This window comes from Peromyscus californicus, unplaced genomic scaffold (genome assembly GCF_007827085.1).
Source record: "Peromyscus californicus insignis strain IS unplaced genomic scaffold, ASM782708v3 Scaffold_13__1_contigs__length_99412109, whole genome shotgun sequence".
Lineage (NCBI taxonomy): Eukaryota > Metazoa > Chordata > Mammalia > Rodentia > Cricetidae > Peromyscus > Peromyscus californicus.
Window position 1 is genome coordinate 43400524 of NW_026294424.1, and position 15860 is coordinate 43416383.

General features: G+C 41.2%; 1 protein-coding gene across 1 annotated transcript; it reads left to right on the forward strand.

The window, feature by feature from the left end:
* Nucleotides 1–939: 939 nt before the first annotated feature.
* Nucleotides 940–15397, forward strand: Pacrgl (parkin coregulated like). Its single transcript, XM_052734906.1, has 9 exons — nucleotides 940–1067; nucleotides 3534–3636; nucleotides 3764–3918; nucleotides 4956–5023; nucleotides 6612–6702; nucleotides 9230–9364; nucleotides 10048–10155; nucleotides 11702–11782; nucleotides 14666–15397. Exons 2-9 carry the CDS (start codon nucleotides 3585–3587, stop codon nucleotides 14720–14722), a joined length of 747 nt encoding a protein of 248 aa, XP_052590866.1. The 5' UTR covers nucleotides 940–1067; nucleotides 3534–3584; the 3' UTR covers nucleotides 14723–15397.
* Nucleotides 15398–15860: the final 463 nt, after the last annotated feature.

The following is a 15860-nucleotide window of genomic DNA, read 5'->3' on the forward strand; positions in this document are numbered from 1 at the left end:
GCTGAGCAGTCTTTCACCTGTTTTATGTGCACAAATCCTATTAGTGGTAGCTCCCGCCCCTGCCCCCCCACTATGAACTAATAATCTCCCCAGGATCTCACCTGCTAATATCATCACCAGGAGGGTAAAAGCAGATATTTATGTCATGGCAAAAAGGAGATGTGACTTTCACGTGGGAATATATCCAGCCCTATAGGCTCCCTGGGTATATGTGGTGTTTTAAATAGGAATGGCCCCATTCATATATTTGAATGCTCGTCACCTGGGAGTAAAACTCTGATAGGTTTAGGATTAATAGGTGTGGCCTTGTTGGAGAAAGTGTGCCATTGGGCTTTTTCAAAAGCCCACAGCCAGCCCAGTGTTTCTCTGTCTCTGTCTCTGTCAGCCTCTCTCTGTCTCTGTCTCTGTCTCTCTCTGTCGATAAGGATGTAGTTCTATAGCCATATGGAATTGCAAAGGAACACATTCTCCTCCAGCACCAATTTCATGAATGTAATCCAAAAGACAAAAGAATATGTTTATAGCTACAAATTTAGGGAAGCATTCTGCAGTTGAATGAAACAGCATATGGAGTCGTACTGAATGGCAGGAAAGGAATTAGTATGACAGGAAGCTAAAACCTCATGGTAGCCAGTACCTAAGGCACGAGTGTTGGCTACAAGATAAGCATATACATGGAGAGAAGCCGGACTGGAGAACCAGAGAGAATCATCGTCTAGAGAGAATCAGCGTGTCTTCTCTGGAAACTAAAACTTAAACTTCCTTTAAGGTCTCCCAGGGGCTCCTTTGTCACCTGAGAGGGTTCCCTGAGCTCTTGCTGGACGGTCACCAGTAGAATGCCAAGTCGTTGCCCGGCAACCTCCCAACCGCCTCTGTGGCCTCCCTATGATTGGTTTAGAACGGGCGTCGCGCGTGTGACGTCACCGCGCGGCACCGGATGTGTATGCTACTTGAAGCCGGTTTCCTGGATCGCGGTTACTCGCTGCGGGAGCCGCTGGCTTGGGCTCGGAGGGCCGGACTGAAGCCCCACCGGGGGCGGCGCGAGCGCCGGAGCGGCGTGGCAGGCGGTAGGCGCGGGCGACAGGGCGGGGTCTCGGCGTGGGGGCCTTCCAGGTTGGCGTCCCGTAGCTAGAGCCGCCGGAGCTTGTTGCTAGGGACACCAGAGGAGCTCTGGGTATTCTAACTGAGGATTCTAAAGTCCGCTCACCCTGTCTCCCAATTTTCAAAGCTTTCTTTCCTCTAGCGGTGTCTACACACTTTCTCATTTTCAACTTTAGCAACACCCTGGAGCTGAAGTGAACTTAGGTGCTTCGAAGTGGGTGGGTTTGGTGATGGGAAGCAGATTTTTACTTCGTGATAAGAAAGGGAATTAGGGTTGTCCGTTTGGGGTTTGAAGGACCTTTGCAGACGGAACGCAGCTGCTTTAGCTGAGCGCCTTTTGAACTTTTTGGGACTCTCTAGGTTTCTAATTAGAGAGTAGAAGAAAGATGACGGACTATTAGTCCAGTGGTCTTAAACTGGGGAAGGTGGGTACTGAAATTTGGTATTTGTAAAACAAAGATGCAGTGGTTTCCTAGCATATACAGGTGCCGCCAGTCCCTTTTAGGCAGAGTCTCAATGACCGGGGATTTGTCTTATGTTCGTTGTTTTTCCTTCTGACATTGTGACATAATTTAGGCGTTCCACATTTAATGGACTTCTGTATTCTGATGTCTACTTAGAGTTCTAAGAAAGAAACGAGGGGTTACTTGGACAGTATTTATAACGAAGTTTTTCACCTCTTCATTTCTTCTTGTCCCTACCCCTTTACACCACCCGCCTAAAGTCATTTAAAGAAAAAAGTAGTCTAAAGGCGAGGGAAAGGTTTTTTTCTTTCACGAACTACGTGAGTCCGTGCTTGTCAGTGGATATATATTTTTAACCAAACATATTTACTCTATCTTTTAAAATAAAGAGTGATACCATTAACAATTTTTTGTTTAAATATTTATGTATTTTATGTAAGCTCTGTCTTATACATAAACTCTTCTGTCATATACATAAGCTCCTGCATGCCAGAGAAGGGGATCAAATTCCTTTGTAGGTGGTTGTGAATCACCATATGGTTGCTGGAAATTAAACTCAGGACCTCTGAAAGAGCAGCCGGTGCTCTCAACCACTTAGCCATCCCTGCCTAGCCCCGTTATCATCAGAAAGGCTTCCTCCAGCAGCTGATGGGAGCAGATACAGAGACCCACAACTAAACATTTGGCGGAGCTCTAGGATCCCTGCCAAAGAAGTTGGGGGGAAGCATTGTAAGGAGCCAGAGAGATTGAGGACACCAGGAGAACATGGCCCACAGAATCAACTAAGTGAGCTCATAAGGGCTCACAGAGACTAAAGCAGCAGTTACGGAGCTTGAATGGTTTTACTCTGTCTAGGTCCCCTGCATATTAGTTGTGGTTGTTTAGCTTGAGGTTTTTGTGGGACTTCAAAGAGTGGGAGTGGTGGTGTCTCTGACTCTTTTGCCTGCTCTTGGGACCCTTTTCCTCTTCCGGGGGTTGCCTTGTCCAGTCCTCATATGAGAGATTGTACCTATTCTTACTGTATCTTGTTATGCCATGTTCCGTTGATATCCCTGGGAGGCCTGTTCTTTTCTGAAAGGAAACAGAGGAGCAATAGATCTGGAGAAGAGTGGAGGTGGTAGTGGTGGTGGTGGTGATGAGTCGGAACTGGGAGGAGTGGAGAGAGGGGTGACCAGTTGGGATGTATTGTGTGAGAGAAGAATAAGTAAATAAAAACAAAAATACCTTAAAAATAATTATTTTTGCCAGGCATGTTCTCACATGCCTTTAAACACTCCCAGCACTCCAGAAACATCGGCAGGCAGATCTCTAAGTTCAAGTCCAACCTGGTCTACAAAGCTAGCTACAGGCCACCCAGAACTATATAATGAGACCCTGTCTAAAAATCAAGCAACTATTATTTTTAAAAGATCCTAGGAGCTTGCAGACCAGCCTAGTAGAATCTATAAGCTCCAGGTTCAGTGAGAAAGCCTGGTTCACAAAATGGTGGAGAGCCATAGCAAGAGATACCTAATGCCAACCTCTGGCCTCCATGGACACACCTACTTTCACACATTAACAGGCATATGTGAATACACACATGACACAAACTACATGGAATACTTAAAAACCTTGGAAGCTCTATTTTCTAGACTTTAAAAGCTTTTCAAATGAAGAGATTTGTTGGCTTTTAAACTCATTTAAATTAGAAAATAGGGCAGAGGAGATAGCTCAGCTGGTAAAGAATCTGACCTCCCAAAATCCTTGTGGTTGTGGTGGCCTGTCTTTCATCTCAGCACTTAGGAGACACAGACAGGGAATCTCTTGCATGATGCTCACTATAGCCACATTAGCTAATAAGCGGAGCTCTGGACTCGGTGAAAGATTCTGCCTCAATAAATAAGGTTGAAAGCTATTGAAAAAAAGATGGCAAGCTTGGGCCTCCGTACCCACACCTGTAAATTCATTTTCGTCTTGTGTTTATGGCAGATCAACAGATTCTGAAATCATTTCATTAACTGCAAGAGTGAAAGGGAAGCCATGCAGAAATCGGAGTACCCTGGAGGTGTGCAGTTGAGAAACAGAGCAACAGGTACAGAACTTTGCGTTTTCAAAGGGAGAGGCCAGGTTTGTTAATGATACAGTCTGTGTTCTGTGTTAGGGAGAGTTTCTCTTACTTATTTGTCCTTTGTACTGATCTGATTTTTTTGTCTCCCTAGGTAATTATGATCAAAGGACATCCTCAAGTGCACAAGTGAAACACAGGATGACAGGTCAGCGGAGCAAATCCTCCTCATTAACCAGTTCTCCAGAGGCTGCAAGAAGGGTTCATCCTCGGCCAAGTGATAAACTCAACCCTAAAACAATTAACCCTGTGAGTAGAGATTCCTCAGGCAGTACATTTTCACAAGAAATAGGCCTTTATCTGATTACAGTTTAACTATTCAAGAAATAGGCATTTAGCTGATTACAATTTAACTATTCTGAATGCTCTCATGGATTTCCTTTTTGCTAGTTTTGAGCTCGTTATGTTAATTTTGTTACATTCTTAATTTTATATCAGCTTTTTAATTTTCTATCCTGCTTCCTAATGTCAGTGAACTAGCTTGTATTCAGTTGCTATACACTGATTATTCATGTGCTACTGTAGTCACATAAAACTCCAGCTATTCCTTTATGTTCTACAAATTCAGTCCACCAGAAATCATAATATAATCCTTTGTTTAATAGAAGTATAAAGCCATTTTGGAGAAGTTACACAGATTCTCTGACCTCTACATATATATACTTGGCCGAAGGGCATGCAGGACATACCATGCTGGCTAAAAATAAATGTACTCTCTGTCCTTAGCACCCCTTCTGTAATCTGGAAGATGCATTCAGTTATATGTTTGTAAGACTGGGTCCTGATCTTTGACTCTACCAAGCCTAATCCCTTGTTGCACAGAAGCATAAATTCAATTTGAAGAAGTTAAATAGATTCCCTGGTCTCTACATATCTATGCTTGGCCGATGGACATGTGGGACATACAGTGATGGGTAGCAAATCTCTACTTCTCCTATCCTCAATTCCCTAATTATTTAGCCCTCATTTTGAAGATTCAGACTGGCAGAGAAAGTGGAAAGATATTTTGCACTGTACAGTTCCAGCCACCTGCAATGCTTTGAGCCAAACTAGAGATTGATGAAAAATAACTCCTCAGCTTGGTTTTGCGTGTGTTTGTGTGTGTTTGTGTGTGTGTGTTTTCCAGTCATGTGGCTGAGCCACGGATGTGCACAAAGTAACATAGTGGGGGTTGGGAAGTCAGGGTATTTTGTTTTGTTTTGTTTTAACCTCTGATCTCAACAGGATTAAAATGGAAGGTATCAGGAACTGGAGTTAGTGGTGATGTTGTTGTTTTTGAATTTCAGTTCGGTGAACAGTCACGAGCCCCTTCTGCATTTGCGGCGATCTACTCTAAAGGAGGCATTCCTTGCAGGTAAAATCAATGCAATGCATAGCTGACTGTGTGCTTCAAAATAGTTGAGTGAAATCAATATGTGATTCAGTTTATATTAGTTGAAGATTTACTTGCAAATGAGATTTAAATCAAGGTGACTTATTACCCTGACTGTTGAATTGGTATCAATCCCTGGACGTTGTTGATAAAAATCACCTCAACTCCAGTATGTAATTACTAAGATCTGTAGTAAAACACCAAACAGTTTCAGAAATTAAATTGAACTGAGTGTACCTCTTTTGGTTACAACTAATTTAAGCATGCATAGGCTCTTGCAAGTTGCAAATAAAAAAGCCCTACATTGTTTGTTATGTTAATACTGACAGTGGAATATTATTTCATAATAAGTATATATGGCTATTATTGCTTCTTTTTGGAAAAATTCTTGATGCCTTTTTTTCATGTTCTTCATGGGGTAGAATTTTATTTTTAATGTTATAGAAGGGATAACTACAACATCAATTTTTATGTTTGGTTCTGGAATTTCAAAAATGCATTTTTTTAAAAATGGTATCTTCAAATTTGAAGTGAAAAATAAGCCAACAAAGCATTCCTGAATTTATTGTTACTATTTTATCCTTAGATTCTAATTTGAGGAGTTAGGGGTATAGTTCAGTTGATACAGTGCTTTCTACCATGTATAAAGCCCTGAGTTCTATCTCCCAACACTCCATAAACTTGGCATGGTCCTTGATACCTGTAATCCCAGCACTGGGATGGGGAAGCATGAGGAACGTCACCATGGCTACATAGTGGTTTGAGGCCAGTCTGTTCTACACGAGACGATGTCTCACACACATTGAGACTGAAGCTTTATCTGATTTTAAATTTCTAAGTTCTTTTCCCCAGAGTAACTCAGATTTTCTTGAAATGTAAAAACTGATACCTTGGTGAGACCACTTGCTGTTGTGACTGTAGCAGTGAAGAAGTTAGGCCGTAGAGCCAAGTGAAACCAAGAAGATGTTTGGGAATGACCTGTTATTCACCGTCAGGACCGTAGTGCGCTGTATTGTAAACTCATCAGTTATGGTTCGGGAATGGCTCTGGGGGATAGTGAGAGGCCTTAACTCAGGACCACTTGTAACCTCCAACAGGCCATTTCATCCTCCTAGCCATAGTTTTTTTCTCTTTAACAAGGAATAAAACAGGTTTGCCTTCAGATTATTAGTGTTACCAGTGTTGGGCCATGAAAATGTCCTCTGTAAACCTTACCTTTTCTTATTACTACATGTTTTCATTTTCTGTAGGTTACCTATTTTGTTATAATCGGGTCTGAGAAAGATCGGTGCAACATGTATATCAAGATTCTGAGAGAGTGACATGCTTAAATAAAAATGTAAATTAAAAGTTTTACAATACAAGCTTACTAAACAGTTTGGTGGATAATGCGGGAATATGAAGAATTGTTTACCTGCTTTACATTGTCCATGTCCTATGAGTACAGTAATACTGCTGTATATCACAAAATAATTTTACTGCGACTCTGTTCCTGCAAGAGTATTGTGTGATAAGCTCCCTGCATTTGCTTATGGGGTTCCTGTTACTTTTTCTGACTTTTGTATTTTAGATTGGTACATGGCTCAGTAAAACACAGATTACAGTGGGAATGCCCGCCTGAAATTCTTCCATTTGATCCGCTTCTAATTACTTTAGCTGAGGTAAAACATTCTAGCTCTCCTGAGTGCCAAGAGAAAAAATATTTTTAAAATTTCATTGTTATTTTTACCTTATAAATACATCTCATTCTATCCTTTTAAAAATAAATATCAAGCAAGAGACACTAAAATATTGTACTCTAAGCAAGTAATTGTGATTGTTATATATATGTGTGTGTGTGTGTGTGTGTGTGTGTGTGTATGTGTGCACATATACAAGACATTTTATACGCATACATGTGCACATGTGCACACATACACACATATTTATATAAAATAAATAGCTTGACTAGTCTTATAAAAATGAAATTCTAATAGGGATTTATAGCTAAATGAAATGGACGGTATATCATACTTAGTTTTTTTTTAGACATAAATCTTTTATATAAAATAGCAAACTATGCTTTAGACTAATCAAAACTAGCGATACATTACATAGTCCAAATGATTAGAGTGTACAAAGTACTTTAATCTGTGAAGTCAGTAAAGGGCTTCTGCCTTTACACCTCATTAATATCAGTCCTTCTAAAACATTTGGTGGTTTTTTGTTATGTGAGTATGTAAGTGTGGTTGTGCCGTGGAGTGGGTTTAGGAGTCAGAGGACACTTCTCTCCTTGCACCATATGGGAGCAGGGATCGAACTCAGGTGTCAGGCTTAGGTGGAATTGCCTTTACCTGCCACACCATCTCAGTGGCCAAGATCAGTCCTGTGTGTATACCTGTGGTCCAGCACCGTTAAATGAATTTCGGTACTAGGCAGCAGTTTCCTGTCTCTCCTACTCTCTTAGTAATGGGGAAGGAGTATAGACAGACCACTTTTGAGATCCATTTCAGCTTTGACTTTCGATTTTCCATCTCGAAAATGAGTAAGACCCAGGTACTGTTAGGACAGGCACTGAACCTCTTAGAGAATGATTTGCATGTTGTTGCTTTTGTTGTAGAAAGCATGGTAGGACAGTGGGAAGGGGCCATTTGACCACTATTTGGAAGCAGATACTCAGGTCCGATTGACAGACTATTGGAAGTTGGCCTTTGTGACATGGCTTTGCTGCATGTTTAAACCTGCTTCATGGAGAGATCCAGGACATTGCTCTTGACTTTCTCTTTGCTTTGTTGGATCTTATTCAAATGTCAGATGTCATTCTTTGTCCTCTAGTAATGGCTGCTAAGTCATGAGTACAGACTACTCTTTTCTTTTTCTTTTTTTTTTTTTAGTTTTTAGGGCATACAAATATTTAGTGAATAAGTAGTTTGTCTCAAATACTGTTTTGAATACCAGAACACACCTTACAGCGTGACTATTACTATTATAATTTTTTTCCAAAAGCAGTTTCTTTTTTCTTTAATGTTCTTTTTTTTATTACTCACTCCTCATGCTATCCACAGACCCCCCTCCTCCCTCTTCCCACCCCCCAGCCCTCTTTCCCAAGCCACCCTGCATCTCCACATCCCCCAAATCGAGGTCTCCCATGGGGAGTCAGCAGAGCCCAGCTCATTGAGCCTAGGCAGGTCCAAGCTCCTTCCCATTGCACCAAGACTGTGCAAGGTGTCACACCACAGGCACCAGATTAACCAGAAGCCTGCCCATAGACCAGGGACAGATCCTGATCCCCCTGCCTGGGTGCCCCCCAAACAGTTCGAGCCAAACAACCATCTTCCATGTCCAGAGGGCCTAGTCCAGTCCCATGGGGGCTCTACAGCCACCAGTCCACAGTTCATGGGTTTCCACTAGTGTGGTCCGTCATCTCTGCACATCCTCCCATCCTGATCTTGATGTCCCTCTCCTGCAGTATCTCTCCTCTCTCTCATCAGTTGGATTCCTGGAACTCAGCCTGGTGCCTGGCCGTGGATCTCTGTACAGACCACTCTTTTCTAAGACACTTGGGAGGAAGGGCACCATGAACAGTGCTGTACACAGATTGTGTTTTCCGGTTATGTCCCTCTGTGAGCAGCAGATTTCGGTTCTGACACTGTCCCAGCCAGCGCAGGACTGCCTTTCTAAATATCTTAATGTATTTAAATGTGAAGGAGGAGAGCCATTGGAGGAACTCACTGAGCACGTTGAGGGTCCAGTACAGAACACACAGTGGGCACCTTGCTGTCCTTCAGTGTCCCTTAGGAAGAAGTGATCTCAGTGTTGGATGACTTCTTTATCTTCTCTCATCAGGTTTTCCTTTCCCTCCACCTCTCTCCCACTTATCTGTCCTTATTTTTCTTTTAACTTTTTCTTTTTTATCCCATTAGTTTTTTCTTCCCATTTTGTTACTCTGTTGATTTTCCTTTTCTTGCTGTCGGTCTTTTTTCATTCCATGTGAGGGTAGAGACTTTTGCATCCTGTATCTTTTGTTACATGATTTCTTGGTATAATAAAAAATAATTGCTGAAATTTTGCTCATTGTGATTAGAATGACATTAGCGAACCTCTAGCTTCACTTCTGTTAGGAGCATTGAGTTTTGTGGTTATTAACATAATAAAAAGGTAGCGAATAGCGAATGAATCATGTTTCTGTGTCTGTATTGTCTTTGGCAGGGTCTGAGGGAGACAAAGCATCCTTATACCTTTGTGTCCAAGGAGGGCTTTAGGGAATTACTTCTGGTCCAGGGCGCTCCTGAAAAAGCTGTACCTTTGCTACCTAGACTCATCCCTGTGCTGAAGGCAGCTCTGGTAAGTCATTGATTTCACTAGACTTCATTATTCCCAATTATATGATATGGATGAAAACTCTGATCCAGGAGAACACTGTCTGCTCCTTGCCTCCCCATAGTACATGCAGATTAGTGTTTTAGCTGTGGGTTTCTCAGGTATGTGCAATGTCAAACCACGATTACTCAGAGTTCTACAGTTGTGCATTGGACCACTTTAGAGGATGTCTCGGGGTCCTGGGAATAAAAGGAAACCTTTTGGGTAGTTAGAGGAGAAAACCTCAGGTTACTCTGTTTGGGCTCTGTGTGCTAGATGAATCTTAAATCTTAGTAACTGCCCTTCTCTGGTAGAAATTGCTTACCTCTAGATACAGTGCATTAAAGCTTACTCCCCCAATTCTGTGTGTTGAGCAGTTTCTAGGATTAAATGCTTAATCCCACTTGTCCCCCTCCTGCTTGCTCTTTTCCCTAACCTATCTTCCCTTCCCCTTTTCCCCATTCTGTCCCTTTACCTCTCCCCACACCCTCAGACCAATGAACAAGTCCCATTCAGATGTAAGTGTACTAATTCTACTAGAAAGTCCGTTCTGAAAGTAAAAAGTAGAATTACTCACAAAGGGCCATGGAAAAGTTCCGAATGAGAGAACCAGAGTCTCTTTCAGAGGGTTGTGTTGGCTTTAATTTTCCTCTTCACTGGCTCCACAGGTCCATTCTGATGATGAAGTGTTTGAAAGAGGACTGGCTGCACTCGTACAGCTAAGTGTGGTCGTTGGCCCATCTCTGAATGGCCATCTGAAACATCTGCTTACAAGTGTGAGTACCGCAGAGAGCAGAGTAGCTGCGCATATGTCCTCATAACCCCAGTCTTCAAATCAACCACTAGCCTAGCTCAAATCCGTCAAAAGACATTTTCTTGTCATTATAATAACATACCTGGCAGAAACAACCGAACCGTAGGAAAAATTTGTCTGGTCTCAAAGTTTTCCAGGTGTCGGTCCTTCATGGCGGGAAGGATGTGGGAGTGCGGAACAGGTGACTTCATAGTGGACATGAAACATGGATGGGCACATAGGAAGGGCTCGGGGTCTCAGTAACCTTTCTCCACTAAACCCCACCTCCCACTTCTCGCTTCCTCTCAATAACACCACCACATGAAAAATCCAACAAGGATAAGTCCACTCCTTGGGTAGAGCCTCATGAACTTACTCTCTGGAAAACCCTCCCCTGGAAGACAAACCAAAGGCTTGCTTTATCTACTTGGGCGTTTCTCTATCTGGTCACTTTGACAGTCAGTGTTACTATTTATCCTGAGCAACAAGATTAGACTAAGTGAGTCACAGAATAGTTTAGTAGTAGACAGGGCTTCTCCAATATTTCCTAATGGATTAAGCTTACAAAGCTGACTTGAGGTTTATAATATAAAGTGCTCAGTATCATTCTATTAAACCTATGTTGACTGTGTTTCCAGAATGTTTACCTGAGAGCATGGCTGATTGGAGCTGAAATATCTAGGTTGTTGTCCACAGAAATGCATGTATTATATGGGAATACTGGCACCTTTGTTCCCGACTACCTTCAAAGCACTGCTTCTCTGCTAGTGCCTTGCACATCTGTCTTCCTGCACATATGCTCTCCCGTTTAAGCAAACTTCTTGTGTTTTTAGCTAGAGTCTGTTTAGGATGTAACCAGAGATAAGTGGTTCTGTGGTTTCTCGTCTGATTCCTCCATCAGTCACTGTTACTTAGTTCCCTCCTATTATTAGGTAACATGTGCTTGCTTTGGAGGTATGACTTTCTGTCTTAGTTCTCTGCATGGTCTTACATGTGACAAAATGGAAAGGTATGCCATGCTTTTGAAAACTTTATTTCTGTGTGAGTACATGTGTGGTTATGTGTGCATGTATGCATACATGTGGAATGTAGAGAACCATCTCAAGTGTTGTCTTCAGAAATATTGTCCACCTCCTGAAAAATGAGTCTTCCATTTAGCTGGAGCTCACCAATTAGGTTGCATTGTCCAGGCAGTGAATCCCAAGGAGCCTTTTGTTTTCTGCTACCTCAGTGCTGGAATTATAAACATAAGGCACCATGCCCAACTATTTCTGTGAGTCTTGGGAACTGAAGTCGGTCATTTCCCCAGCCCCAGAAAATGTGTTATCATAGCAGATATTGTAGGATAGGTAGTGCTTGAAAGGACATAAATTCAACTTTCAACCAAATGTTATATTGCTATAAAGTAAATTTTAGTGAAACATTACTGAAACAAACTTTGTGTTCTTAATTAAGACATCTTTGAAAGTTATTTGTGCTTATGGCAACTTTATTTATTTTGGAATTCCCTCTCCTCCAATCTTCAAAAGCTTTCCAAGAGGCTAATGGACAAAAAATTCAAAGAACCCATCACCAGTGCCTTGCAAAAGCTGGAGCAGCACGGCGGGAGTGTAAGTAGAATGCTGTACCTGTAAGCAAGCATTGCTTCTGTACATTGACTTTCGGTCCTATTCGGAGAATCCATATGTGATTAGCTTATGTTAACTCATTACAGCTGCAAGTCTAATTTGAAAATATCTGGGCCGTCATCTTTCAGACTAAGAACTTAGTTTTTTGGGATGGTATTGTTTTTTGTTGTTGTTTGTTTGTTTGTGGTTTTTTTTTTTGAGACAGGATTTCTCTGTGTAGCATTGGAGCCTTTCCTGGAACTTACTCTGTAACCTAGGCTGACCTCGAACTCATAGGGATCCTCCTGCCTCTGCCTCCCGAGTATTGAGATTAAAGCCGTGCACCACCACCGCCCGGCTGGGATGGTATAGTTTTTAAGATGGCTTTTGTAGAAGCAGGCTGGGTAAATAAAGGTGGTCTTGGTAGTGTACTCTTAGTTTTTCTCTTTAAACTATTTTACTTACTTTGTTTTGACCCTTGAAAAGGTTGAAGGATGACTAACTTAGCCCAACCCAAAAAAAAGTTTTTAAAAATTGTATGTTATTTATTTCTGTACTTGGCTGTACTAGGAAGGAACGTCAGGTCCTTATGTGTGCTAAGCAGGTATTACCTGAGCTCCCTGTGCTCCTGGTTCTCCATTCCCCTTTAATCTGCCTTGTTTTCTTCTTCTGAGTTTTAGAATCTCCTTGTACATGGAAATGCCATTTCCACATTAGCATAGCGTGTATACATTCTGCAAGAGTTGATCTGATTTTTTTCCCAACTTTTCAAGGGGAGGAATATGGGAATTTTATTACTATATGATGTCAGCAAAATTAACTACATTTTCATAATTTGAAAGACGTATTCAGCTAGTTAGCCTAACAATGTAGAACTTCATTTTCCATATTTTCTAAATAATTAATTAGAAGAAAATATATATGATTGTGTACAATGTTTTGCTGGCCATGTCTTAATTAGCTGATTCTGCTTATGTTAATAATCCTTAAATTGAGTATATTGTTTTTGCAATGAACACCTAAAGTTTATGCAGAGGAACTAAGTCTCAAAAGGGCTGTTAGAACATGCATTTCTTTGTTGTCTTTAAGTTCAAGTCAGGAGATTTGTATTCAGACACTGAGGACGTGCAGAACCAGCCCCTAGCCAGACCAGTGTCTCCATTTTTGATGAAGTACTTACTGGTAAATGTACTTGATCATCAAGAGTCTGAATCCCAAATGTATTGCCCTTTCCTCCCTTGTGAAATGCAAGTGAACAGAAGGTCAATTTTAATCTGTAACTTCAGGAAACCGTGTTAGGGAATGGATCAGGAAAAAGAGAAAGGATCATCATGTGACATTTGTGGATGTCTGTGTGTTAGATTGGGAAAGTTACAATATAGATATGTTCCAGAAACCTAACATTGTTGCTTGGATCTTGCCTGCAGATGTTGTAGTTGGCCAGTCTATGGTCCTAGAGAGAGAGGGCTCCTTCTGTTGTTACTCAGTCTTACTAGCTTTAGATATTGCAGATACTGAATTTAAAAAGAAAAAGGGGTTGTGGTTATAAGGGATCTTAAATATTCCCCAGTCTTCACTGTTCCTTGTGTGTCCTACATTATATTTTAATAATAATTTCTGTCATTGCAAAAGAAAGTTTAGTAGGGGCTAGAGAGATGGCTTGGCAGTTAAAAGCACTTGTTCCTTTTGCAGAGAACCTGGGTTCAGTTTTCTGCACCTTCATGGTGACTCACAACCACCTGTCCCTCCAGTTCCAAGGGGACAGGACATTCTTTTGATGGCCTCCTTAGGCACCAGGCATGCACATGGTGCAGAGACATACATGAAGACAAAACCCTCATACACTTAATGAATTTATGAATCTAATTTTTTTTAAAGCTTTGTACTGGAATCAATGTCGTGCCTTTCTTCTACCGTGGCTAGTGCAGTGCTTAATGGAGCTATTTTGCTGTCCTTCATGAATATAGGAATGCTCCTCTTTCTCTAAGAACTTAAAAACATATATTAAGCTTCTTCAGTATTAATGAGTCTTTAGAAAAAAATTCTTGGGGCTGGAGAGATGACTTACTGCTTAAGAATACTGCTTCCTCTTCCAGGGGACCCAGGGTCCATTCCCAGCATGCATATGGTGGCTCACAGCCACAGAAGATCCAGTGCCCACTTCTAGACTCTTTGAACACTCTGTACATGTGGTACACAGACATATATTCAGGCAAAACACCATACACATTAAATAAAAAAAAATATAAAATTAAAAACCAAGAGTTTTTAGTATAGGAGTTTCCTATACTTTTGATTTTTCTAGATTATAATAATGTGAAGGCTCAGCTACTGGGCAAATGGAAACATTTGTTACAGCACAGAGACACTTTGTTATAACTGATCTATACCAGTCTTAAGATGAAAGTATTTACAAAAGGACAAATTAACTTTTGTCCTCAGCAGCATGGGCATCTGTCTTGGGTAAGGCTAACTCCCTGCACTTCCTGCCTCTCTAGAGTATGTGAGAACTGTGACAAGTATTCTGCTGAGTTCTCATGAGCATTAAACTCATTTGGTCTCCAGTATGAGCCTCAGAGCTAGACTTTGCTGGTATCTTCCTTTAAGTCAGGGTTTTGGGTGCAGAGAAGTAATTACCCCAGTGTACTTGTGGAGTGCAGGGAAGATACATTTAAATATTGCTCTGACTTTTCACTGCTTCTTAGATACTTAAAGGTTGTTATCTGTTTTATTTCCCTCAGAAAAGTGTTCTGTTTATTCTGTAATTTGGGTCGTGCCCTTTGTATTCCTTTTGTTTGGGTCTTGGATACTTACTAAGCAACACTTGTAAGTGTAGTGCCTACTGGGTGACTGTGTTCGAATGACAATGTTTTCTTCTGTTGACAGGGAAGTCTTATTGTCATCAAATCCAAAATCCCAACCTACTGCTCTATCTGCTGTTGAATAAGGGAGCCAGCAAAAGCCAGGCTACTTCCTCAGGCACTGACAGTGGCTGCAGTGGGCCTCTGCTGAGTTGGGGTCACCCTGACTCCCAGCACCGTTCATTCATTAACTGGGCTCCCAGGACCGTGTCATTCTAGAGAGCTCATTGTGGAAGCCGTTTGTCAACAAATCGCACGGGTGCTAGTGGAAAGCAATTAAAGTGCTGGTGAAAAAGGTGAATTCCGTGAGGGTTTTGCATCGTGGTCATCTGTGTGAATTTACGGATCATATCTATGTGATTATTTTCCAATATATTTTTACTTACAGCCTTTCTAAGATCACTTTGTAGCTGCGCACTTATTTTATAGGTTGGCTTTGGCCATTTGGTTTTTATATTTATCAAGACTGTAAAAATTTAAGATAGCAAGTATATATTTGTGACTTCACTATTAGCTGGTATGTGCAAATATGTATTTTATAATGTGGAATGCTTGGGAACATCTTTTCCCTCCTGAATATTCCAGTTTAAAAACCTTGTTCTAAATGTGAAAATTCTATTACAAGTATATTGTTTATTACAACTTGTTAAAACTACCTAAACTTTATTTAAGTAAATATTACTTTTACATTTTATAGCCTGAAAATACTGATGATGTACATATGCAGATATTCAGAAATTAAAGTCTTTTACATGTACTCAGTGATATTGTAATACTTATTTGTGTTTCAGTTACTTGGTTTTTTAAGACATAATTTAGGGGTACTTCCCAGAGTTTCTAATGAGTTAGAAACTTCTAGATGATTCTGCAAGAAGAAGGAGTAGAGTAAGAGCAGTAGAAAAATGGGAGTAAGACTTTCAGTCGGCCTGGCAGGATAGAGGCTGCAGGAACTTGGAAAGCCACACCAAATCCTAACCATAGCCACACACTGGAAAGCATGGGGACAGGCAGTCATTGTGTTGTGTGGCAGCAGCTACATGCCTTCTAAACACTGGCTAGATGATGCACTCCCCTTGTTCTCTTCCCACAGACATCTGGTTGACCCCTTGGCAATTCTTATTTTAGATAGTTGCACAGCTTTCAATTGAAGGAATACAAGCAGTTGCTGAGTCACCATACTACAGACCTGCCCATCCTCCACCAGGGCTTTTGCTTCTGGG

Bases quoted from the DNA above. Each gene is read 5' to 3' on its own strand.
- Pacrgl (XM_052734906.1), top strand. From the start codon at position 3,585: ATGCAGAAATCGGAGTACCCTGGAGGTGTGCAGTTGAGAAACAGAGCA. The intron at 6,703-9,229 runs GTAAAACATTCT...TGTCTTTGGCAG, and splicing joins TTCTAATTACTTTAGCTGAG to GGTCTGAGGGAGACAAAGCA. The intron at 11,783-14,665 runs GTAAGTAGAATG...TTCTGTTGACAG, and splicing joins TGGAGCAGCACGGCGGGAGT to GGAAGTCTTATTGTCATCAA.